The 10,657-nt window shown below is 40.1% G+C and overlaps 1 protein-coding gene across 2 annotated transcripts in view; it reads left to right on the forward strand.

Moving 5' to 3' along the window:
* Nucleotides 1-10,415, forward strand: part of scube1 (signal peptide, CUB domain, EGF-like 1) — a 135,363-nt gene extending 124,948 nt beyond the window's left edge. For both annotated transcript variants that reach the window (XM_044020773.1, XM_044020774.1), the window contains 7 exons: nt 297-458; nt 2,011-2,178; nt 2,915-3,076; nt 3,189-3,386; nt 3,913-4,065; nt 4,588-4,667; nt 5,706-10,415. In XM_044020773.1, the coding sequence (XP_043876708.1) occupies nt 297-458; nt 2,011-2,178; nt 2,915-3,076; nt 3,189-3,386; nt 3,913-4,065; nt 4,588-4,667; nt 5,706-5,858 (1,076 nt within the window). In that variant the 3' untranslated portion in view covers nt 5,859-10,415. The remainder of the gene's footprint in view (nt 1-296; nt 459-2,010; nt 2,179-2,914; nt 3,077-3,188; nt 3,387-3,912; nt 4,066-4,587; nt 4,668-5,705) is intronic.
* The last annotated feature ends 242 nt before the right edge of the window (nt 10,416-10,657 follow it).

Consider the following 10,657-nt stretch of genomic DNA (forward strand, 5'->3'; position numbering starts at 1 on the left):
CAATGGTCTCTCACCCAAGATTTCAAACTGGCTTTATAAGAAAAGCTTATTTTTTTACTACTTCCTGTGTAAAACTTTTCCTATAATGCTTGGGAATACAAACTACCTTTTAAGATACATATTACAGGTTTGTAATGTCATTTTTAGTTTTAGTACTTATTCCACAGCTGTCATAATACACTAGCAGTAACAGTAAGTAGTTCCATTTCACACATGCTAACAGATTGTTAGCAGTTAGTGACAAACGTCAGTTGGAGTGGCAGGAAGTGCCGACTACACTGTGTCTCCCTCCTCAGTGAGCTGTGCTGTGGGGACGTACTACAGTGGAGAGCAGGAGCAGTGTGTCCAGTGTCCTCCAGGGACGTACCAGGACACGGTGGGTCAGCTGTCCTGTGAGCCGTGCCCCAGCACGGATGGACAGAGTGTCGCTGGAGCCAAGAATGTGTCTCAGTGTGGAGGTAACTTACCATCCCATGCTTCTTACATTCATGAGGTTTGTGTTGACACACACAGTCAGTGTCTTATATACAGCTGGTTGCACGGTGCTCAAACCTTACAACAAAATGTTAGTTCACACTCAGTGAAGAAAAATAGATTTTAGTATCTTAACACTAGGCTCAACTAATAATCTCCTTGACCTGCTCACATCTACTTTGTCTCAAGCATATGTTGAATACTATATCTTTCTTTTAAACAACATTTCCCAACTGAAAACTGAAGTTTGTAACTATTTCATTGCCCTGTACCAAAGTCCATCAAGAAAATCAGTGTTTTTAGCTCACTAGGACATAGGAGCTGCTGGTCTGCTGCTGCCACATTTGACAAGTGGATAAGGATGTCAAACGTGATAGTCAGCAGTGGATCAACAACGCCATGTGTTGTGATGTAAAATTACGGGTAAAAGGTGTCTCATGGTGAGTTAAAGCTGCAAACATATTTTTGATATCATAAACCAAAGCAGGATCCTGATCTTGAGCTGCTGCACTCACCATTTGCCCTGAACAGAAATGGGTAATTAAAAGTGCTTGGATTTTGTGACGGATAGAAGTTAAGTGTTAAATGTCTCCCGCTACTGATGTGGCCTTCTTACAACACCACCTACTGTTTAATTAAATTCAATTCAAAGTGTTTAATGTCAGAAAACATGTTTCTCTGCGCAATGACATTCTTTCTTGCTGTCCACACAAATGCAGAACAAATGAAAGAATTAGGTAAATAGTTTTAATAATAAAATAACACACAACAAGGACAGAAGGCATCATGTAAATAAATAAATAAATTAAATAAACATCTGACATATGATGTAGTGGAAATATAGCAAAATGTCCTCAGTGCAACATTGCATTACAAGTCAGCTACAGAGTCTGTGGGAAAGAAAGAGTTTTAAAGTCGGGAGGTTCTAGATTTCACACTTCTGTACCTCCAGCCTGAAGGTAGAAGTTTGAACAGTCCGTGTTGAGGGTGGGAGGGGTAGATGATGCTCTGCAGAGAGGGCAGTGGAGCTCTGATGAGCTTCTCTGCAGTCTTCACCACTCTCTGCATCTTAAGCTGAGTCAACACATTTAGAACTTGAGTTTGGCTGAATTGATCCTGCAAAGTCCTTGAAAAGTCCTTGCATTTGATGTCAACCAAGGTGTGGGAAGAACCACACTTAAAAACACCTTCAAAAAAACCCTTTCTGTTTTATTAGTTTCTTCTGGACACTAATATGTTTTATGTGATATCATATGTGATACCTGCTTTGCGGTTCAGCTGTCAGGTCGTCTCATTTTCACTGCCTTAGTGCAAGAAGGTGCAATAATTGTCTGAATTCATGGCTAATTCCAGTCAGCATGTGTTAATATTAAGAGGCTTACCTACTGTTGAACAACACCCTGTGGTCATCAGAACAGACTGAGCGTGGGCAACACTCACAGTGTTAGTGTGCGCAGTCACCATCTCTTTGTTGAAATCATCCATTGAGATTATTACTGAACAATCCCTCTTATCTTGTATAACTTGTGCTCTCAGGTCAGTGTCCAGCAGGTCACTTCTCTGCTGACGGCTTCCGTCCATGCCGTCCATGTGTGCTGGGCTCGTACCAGCCTGAGCCAGGCCGAGTGCTCTGCTTCCCGTGTGGAGGAGGCCTCATGACCAAGTACGAAGGATCAATGTCTTTCAGGGACTGTGAGGCCAAAGGTGAGGCCATGTCTGTTTTTTATGTGTAACTGCTCATGTGTCTTTAAGACCCCAAGCTTGCCTCTATTTGAAACAAATGTAGTTTTTGTTTATGTCTTCATGGGAGAGGTTTTCATATAAACCCTCAACAGGCTTTGATTCACTCAAGCTTCTTCTTCAATCGTTCTTGTGTAAGGAACACCTTCTGACCTCAGAAATTCCGAGGTCTGACAACCAATGGAATGTACCATTACTTACTTTATAAATAAAAAGTATACAATTTAAAGTACTTGTGTTGGGTTGCACAAGATTTTTCAAAAGACAAAGTGGGCCTCTGGGATCACACGGTAGTACAGAGAGTAGCATTTTTGCAGCACCGGTTCAGATCTTGGTTAGGTTTCCGAGTTTCTGGGGGTATTCTCCAAATGGGGTTAACTTCATGTGAGTGTGGATTCTGTGGTACTCTGGTTTCCTTCCACAGTCCAAAAACGTGCAGTTTAGGTAAATTGGACACTGTAAATTGACCTAAACTGCATGTTTTTGGGTTCCACCTTTCACCCAGTGTTAGCAGGGATTGGCTCCAGCACCTCATGAACCCCATGTGAAGAATGAAGCAGTAGATAATAAATAAATGAAATACCAAGGATTGGTTCTTGCTGATCTGTATCACAGATTGTGTGATGTATCTTGACCAGTTATTGATGTGGTTATCCGGCTCGTACCGTATGTACACTGACTCTGTCTCCTCCCTCCCCAGTTCACTGTGCTCCTGGACACTACTACAACTCCAGTACCCACCGTTGTATCCGCTGTCCGGTCGGAACCTACCAGTCTGAGTTTGCGCAAAACTACTGCATCACCTGCCCCGGGAACACCACCACTGACTTTGATGGTGCCACCAACGTCTCTCACTGCAAAAGTAACGTAGACCATTACATTTAGTATATTAGAATTAATGAGTTTTACAAAGGAAAACAGTGGTTGTTTCCGCATGAGTTTAAGTGTGATCTCTTCTGTTATCCTGTCCTCAGACCAGCTGTGTGGAGGTGAGCTAGGAGAGTACACAGGCTACATTGAGTCTCCTAACTACCCTGGAGATTATCCCTCCAATGTGGACTGTGTCTGGACCATTAACCCACCACACAAGAGGCGGATCCTCATTGTAGTACCAGAGATCTTCCTCCCCATGGAGGATGAGTGTGGAGATGTACTGGTCATGAGGAAGAGTGGTAATCAGATATTCTGATACATAAGCTGAAATTCTCATGTATATACAGTAAAAACTGAGCAAGTGCATTCTTTGCTGGGCCTCGTCACTACAGCAGTGGTGTTTATACTCAATTTCAACATTGATTGGTTTTCATGCCCTTAAAATTATATTGTGATCCATCATTACATAGGGGCTGAGCATTGGCCTTGCAAGTGAGGGATGTTTGTTTGAATTCCTGCCAGATCTTGCTGGAGTAACCCTGAGCAAGGTACCCAATCCCCATTATTAGTTGGTCACCATTCTAAATTGACCACATCCACAGGGGGGCCACATCCAGTGTACCTCTAGTGTCGGTTCCAAGCCTGGATAAATGGTAAAAATAAATGTGTTCACAAAATACGTGAAATAGCATTAACAACATTTGTCATGACATTTATGATGCAAAATGGATCTATTAATGGAAACCCCTCCATTTATTTCATTGAGCTTCCTTGTCTATAAGTGGCCTTTATTTAACAGGTGATAGATCTTTGCTCCTCCCCCAGCCCTGCCCACCTCCATCACCACCTACGAGACGTGTCAGACCTATGAGCGGCCCATCGCCTTTACCTCTCGCTCTCGTAAGCTCTGGATCCAGTTCAAGTCCAATGAGGGCAACAGTGGCAAAGGCTTCCAAGTTCCATATGTAACCTACGATGGTAAGTCATCTAATTGTTACTGATATGCGTGATAAAATTTAATATTCATGTCAAATCAGTGCATGAATTGAAAAAAATGAGTCAGTGTCCCCCAACATCAGCTAGTATTAGCAAATGTACTATATAAGTATAATATTGTGAATCAACATTTATTAAAATATAAAAGGAGATATTAGTTAAATTTAAAATGGCTATGTTTCAGTCGATTAATGATGTTTTCTACAATGTTTAAGCCAAAAATAGCCAGATTTTCACTTATCCAATATTGCTATCCTGTACCTAAAGAATCAATGCAAACTTGTGTATGTTACATTAGGGTCTCAGAAAAGCAGGTCAGGTCAGTGGTATGTCACATTCACAATTTGCTTCTTGCATACTATTATTATAGTAGTGTGGAACAAATAATAGAGGTGGGCCATGAGGAATGACAGTGTAACTTGGGAGTGCTAATTCTGTGGACAAACCCACTTCAGGCAAATTGTATAATCACTTCAATCACAATTCAACTCTAATGTGTTCCAGAGGATTACCAGCAGCTGATAGAGGACATAGTACGAGATGGCAGACTATACGCCTCTGAGAACCATCAGGAGATACTGAAGGTATTGACAAATGAACCATTCACAGTATTTCCAGTGTTACTTTGCTTCAAATGCAACCCATGAATGTTCTTTTAGAGTAGAATAGAATGTCTTTTTGTCATTGCATTGAGAACAATACAACATTTAAAACGGCTCTCTCCACCATCACTCCCACACTTCCTCACACATACAAAATAAATAATATGAAGACTATAATTAAGTGCATAAGATATTCAAATTGCATTGTAGTGATTGCACACACAGCTGAGGGATAGAAGCTGTCCCTCAGTCTCGTGGTGTGTCACTTCAGGGCCCTGTGGGGCCTTCCAGGGTGTAGTAATGTGAAGACATGATGGAAAGGGTGAGGATTCTCACTGCTAATTCTGCAAGCTTTGCTGGGACAGCATGACCTGTAGATGTCTTTCAAGGGGGTGGGTGGGGTTGTGCTGTGTTAACTATCCTCTGGAGAGCTGCCCTGTCTTCATACAATTTCCAAACCATGCCAGGATAGAGCAGTGATAAAAAGTCTTCAGATCTCTGCCAAGGCTTAAATACTTTGTTGCCTGCATTTTGCATACTGGCACCTGTTTACATCTTGCATAAGCATGAAATTTCATCTCTTAAGATGTTCAATGGGACATCAGTGGGATCTTGTTCAATGGGACTGAACCACGTTAAATTTAAATTGTCCCCAAATACATAATCTGAAGAGGATCTGGCTAAAACTTAATCTGATGTTAGTGTGTCTGATTCTGCTTACACATACCAATATTTTCTTTCTTTCTTGTTTTTATGTCAGGGATGTCTTAAAAATTGGGTTAGTGGGTAGATTCATAGATGAGTAAATTTAATGGGAACATTCTTTCAAAAAATTGAGATTGATCAGTCAAAAACTGTAGACAACATAACCTCCTTGGTGAAAGTAAATAGTTGCCCCGTGTGATGTGGCCGCACCATCAAGGGTTGTCTTCCATTACAAAATAAAGGCGCAAAGAATTTCTGTTCTTTAAGATTTATCAAACGTGGTGACATCCGTTGTACCCTGTATCTTTCTCACAGGACAAGAAGCTGATAAAAGCCTTGTTTGACGTACTGGCTCACCCCCAGAACTACTTCAAATACACGGCACAGGAGTCCAAAGAGATGTTTCCTCGCTCCTTCATCAAGCTGCTGCGCTCCAAAGTCACCAGATTCTTACGACCGTACAAATAGACTGACCCTCTCCCCCTTACTGTTCCGTGAAAGACCCTCATCATCCCATATCATTCCAGCTCCCCTGCCTGGATCAAATCATCGATGTGCCCGTGACTTAACATCTTGGTATTTTATATTTGTCCTCAATTTGTCACATGTAGCCTTTCCTCATCTTTGACCCATTTATGTAGTAATATATGATTAACCCAGCCCCCTCCTCTTCGTGCTGCTTTTTCTCTAAGGTTTGACTGATATGGGTTTTGAAAGGCCAGTATTAATAATTTAATAAGGTTGTGGAAGAACCATGACATATTGTGTGTGTGTATATATTGTTTTAAATTTGACACTTGATTGTTGAATTCAAAAATTCAATACAGATTTAAGAATTTCTAACCAAATCAAAAATATAGTCTTTACAGTGATATATACTTTACTATGGATTTCAAAACAATGATATAAATAAATCACTGTCACTGTATCTTCAGACACAGCACTGATCTCACACGAGGCCTCATCAGGTTTTACCATTACACAAAGTTAAAGCAGACAAAATTACTCTTATAAAATGCCATTTTTCTCCATTATGCATCATAAATCACTCTACAGAAGTGGTATGGAGCAGCAGTCAGATGAATGTTGGGAAATGAATACCTTTTTAAGGTGGCAACTCAAAGGTCCAGTGTGTAGAATTCAGACATTGAATACAATATTTATAATTATATGTCATTGAGTTATTCTTACCTTGAAACCTTTAAAGTGAACTAGGAGTGGGTCCATGGAGTCTCTCATGTTGTACCACCATGTTTGTACAATAGCCCTGAATGGACAGATTTAAAGTGATGTTTCCTGAAGGCCACCATAGTTTCTTATATACACATGGGTGGAGACAATTATCCAAAAGATCATGTAGGCTCAAAATCTGGCAACTTTACTTTGACATATGAAATCTACACAGATTTGATAGTTAGCATTTTGATGAAGCATACCTGTTAGCTCTCTTCTCTTGCTAATAGTGCACTGACATACTTGCTGGAAGCGTCTGTTGAAATGCTGCCTAGTTACTTTTAGTCACATGTGACTGAACCACAGTGTAGTTCAGACACAGGTGACTGGGTCCCCTGCTTGCACTGGAGAAGCTAAGAAATCCTTAACTTTCCAAGCAGCAGTGGAAGTGCAAGAGACATTTTTATGTCTAAAACAGCAAACTGCCCAAAAGAAGGTTTACCATTTTTTACCTCATGCTGGCGGCTTTGTTGAACAGAGTGCACCCCCAAAACATCTTGCATCACTTTGGCAACTTCCACAAAGTTGGCCTTGACATGATACTGATTTAGCAGTTTCTTACATCTGCCTCCAGCACATGTATGTGTGATTTATTAAGTATAAATCATCCATAAAGCATTCATGAAATTCATTGCTTAATAGAGTGTAAAGTGTGAACGCTAATTTGGGGGTTGGTGTTTTTTTTTTACTCTTTCTTGATTGGGTGTTGTGACTCCTGGTCCACACTGATCCTCATAAAGGCAGATACTTGTTTGAACCCGAAGACATAGCCTGTCTTTATGTTAGCTTGGCTAACGATTGGAGGCCTCCTTTCCACCTGGCATTAGAATACATTTTCTGTGATCAGATAGCGATTGAAGCAGGGGAAGAAGATCTCGTTGCATTGCACTTTTGCAATCCACGCTTGGGTGTATATACACCTGTACTTACATGTGGTCAGGCGGTATTCAATTGCAATCCGATCACAGAAAACACATTTCAATGCCAGGTGTAAAGGGGGCTGTAGTGTTGCAACAGGGCAGATGAGGGCTGAGAGAGGGCCTTCAAAATCAACCTATTACATTAGTCCACAACAACAACAATTTAGTGAGAACCACCTTAAATGTTATGATTTTTTTGTGCTTTTAATCTGTAAAGATTTAGTAACATTAGTCATTTAAGGATACAGTAAAGTGTTTGTCCAGTATTAAATAAAAGGCCAGTATCAGCAAACGCATATGTCAGTCAAACCCAATTTCTGCGTACTTGATATTATATGTTCTATTCTTCTAATGGTGCGTTCCATTTGTAGTCGGAGCTCTGGATTTATAACTCAGATCAACCTCACATAGTTAGGATTCCAAAAGGGCTGCCACTGTGCAAACACTGTTGCTTTTATTGTTAATAGCACTTCTGTCACATAGGTTTCAGTGTCAGTGTGCACCAAATTCCATGTAGAGCATTGTTATCGACTGGTATTGCTAACAGAGCATTGTGTTTCAGACGTCTCAACTGGAACGTAGTGAACTTGGGAGTAACGCTACTCCCAGTTCCGGGTTCCGATGTAGATGGAACGCAGCAAAACAATTCCCACATTTCTGCACTGTCCCTCACTATTTTGCTTTTCCCTCTTTCGACTTTCATCACGTTATTTCTGCTCTGCCTTTGTGTCGTTTTGTTTTTGTAATATTTATACTGAACATGTCTGAAGCCCATATCGCAGACGCTATAGATACAACATAGGTATGAACATGGAAGATGTGTTCGTTTTTGTGGAGATACACAGGTGTCAATACCTTCAGAGTGAATTGATTTGTCCAGATTTTTTCTTGTTTTTAATTTTTTGTCCTGATGTGCACACGACAGTAAGGTGAAAACATTAGGTGCACTTAAAAACACATTTTAACATGGGAATTATATGTAAAGCAATGTAAACCATTGGGTGCTTTAGCTGTTGCCTTGGAGCACAGCGAAAGGATGAAATGGGGGTGAATGAAAGTCTATATTATAATTTTCTAAATTAAAAAATACATATGTAACAAGATGAGATAAACTACCTACAAGTAACAGAGTGTTACTTTAGAGATAAATGTTTGTGATGTAACTAATATTTGGAACTTTAATTGCACTTGAATTTTATATGTTAAACTTACGGGGGGAAGTTACATTTGTTACCTTTGTTACGGTTTATGTGTGTTGTTTTGAAATGTGCCGCATGTGGCAGCGATGAGCGAGAGAGAGAGAGAGAAAGATGTTTTCCTGTTGTTGCCCCGAAACAGCAAAACCCCCACATTCATGCACACGGCGAGGAAAAGCATTAACATCGCACAACCTGAGTTTGTACGTGACAAGAAAGCACACAGAGGAAATAAACGACGGCGTAACATTACACCACACTGCAGTGTTGCGTCTCCACGGCCCAGTCCTGCTTTCATCCCTCACTCATGTCCTATAGCTGCCAGAGAGAGGAAGCGTCACCGTAACGGCTTCTTGTATGATGGCACCACATACATACAGCACTACTACAGTATACACAGTAGTAACTAATATGTGCATTCATCAGTTTGCACTCTCTCTCCATTACGTACAAAGTGAAGTGTGTATACTATGCTTTTCTTTTATAACCCAACTAAATGTTTTTGTGTCGTTCCCATTGGTACTTACGGTACATGTCTATGAAATGCTATACTGCATATCAGAAATGGAGACTATATCTGCACAATGCGAATGGAGTTGTGAGTGTTTGGTCTGGAGGTCAGTGTTAGGGAAAGGGACACAGTCTGTCTGAGTGTGTGTAACACTTGCTGCTTTATCCGGTGAACATTTTCTGTGTTTTGTTGTTTCTAAAAAAAAAATAGCTTCCCTCCGACAAATGATATAAAAACATGTGTATGTAACATTAATGTTTCTTTAGAGAATCAGAGCTGATCAAAACCCATTGATAGTGGATGAAATCACTATCCTGCATGTTTAAGCTCATTCTTTTTCAAAGCACACTTAAGGTGTTCGTTGATTTCAGGGCACTGTGGAATTAAATTTGTTGAGATTTGCAGCATAAATAATAAAGAGAAAATCCAACCACAGTGGACAATGAGGGGCTTAGTTTATTGTAATTTTCTAAGTTAAGTTTTTTGGTGTGTTGCAAACACTGGGTCGGGACCCAAAGAGGGCTCCCAGGAAATTGCAAACAAATTTGCAGAGGATTCCAAACCTTTTAGTTCAGATTTAAGATTTTCGTCCCAAGATTTACTTGGGAACGATTTGTTTACCAATTAAAAACAAATACAGATACGGCTGCAAATGCAGTGTTACATATATATACAAATTTGCTCTTGTCACGATTAATGTTTGTGAATTGGGTTACAATAGTTTGCCATAGAGGTAACGCTGTGCACTTTGAATAAACTGCATTGTATTGGAGTGGATTAGTTGCTTAGTGTAACATACTGTTACACTTAGTTGCTACACTTTTCTCGCACTGTGTGCAGTCAAGTCTGGATAATGTTTAGCTTTCCAGGCAGCCAATCAAATTATTTAATAGAAAATTTCAGCACAGTTGTAGCCAATTAGGTTTATGTGTTTAATATCAAACAGTACACCATCCAGATGAGGTTGTGCTCCATGTTGTCTGTGTAATTGTTGGATAGCATGCACCCAATTTCAGATACTACTTCTATGTGAAAGTCACGCATGTAGCCAAAATAAATTTAGCAATGTACACTATCTGAAACTGACAAAACTATTTTGACTTCATATCACATATCTAATCACAATGAACTGATTGGGATGAATAAAAACATTGACAAAATGCAACATTTCTGTTACGTTTCTGAGCGATCTAGCACCAGGTCCATTTGACTGCCGTTGTACTTCAGCAGTTACTAGCAAGCCAAAACAGGGCAATGAAAGTGAGTGAGCATCTCTACTGAGGGACTTTTCATGTCTCTGCACATTCATTCCATAGTAAACTGAAATGCAACCAGCACTAGGAAATGAAATATCTCATGCTTTGGAGAAGAGTCAGCACTCACATGAATTAAAATGGCTGAAAAAAT

This window comes from Solea senegalensis, linkage group LG3 (assembly GCF_019176455.1).
Source record: "Solea senegalensis isolate Sse05_10M linkage group LG3, IFAPA_SoseM_1, whole genome shotgun sequence".
NCBI lineage: Eukaryota > Metazoa > Chordata > Actinopteri > Pleuronectiformes > Soleidae > Solea > Solea senegalensis.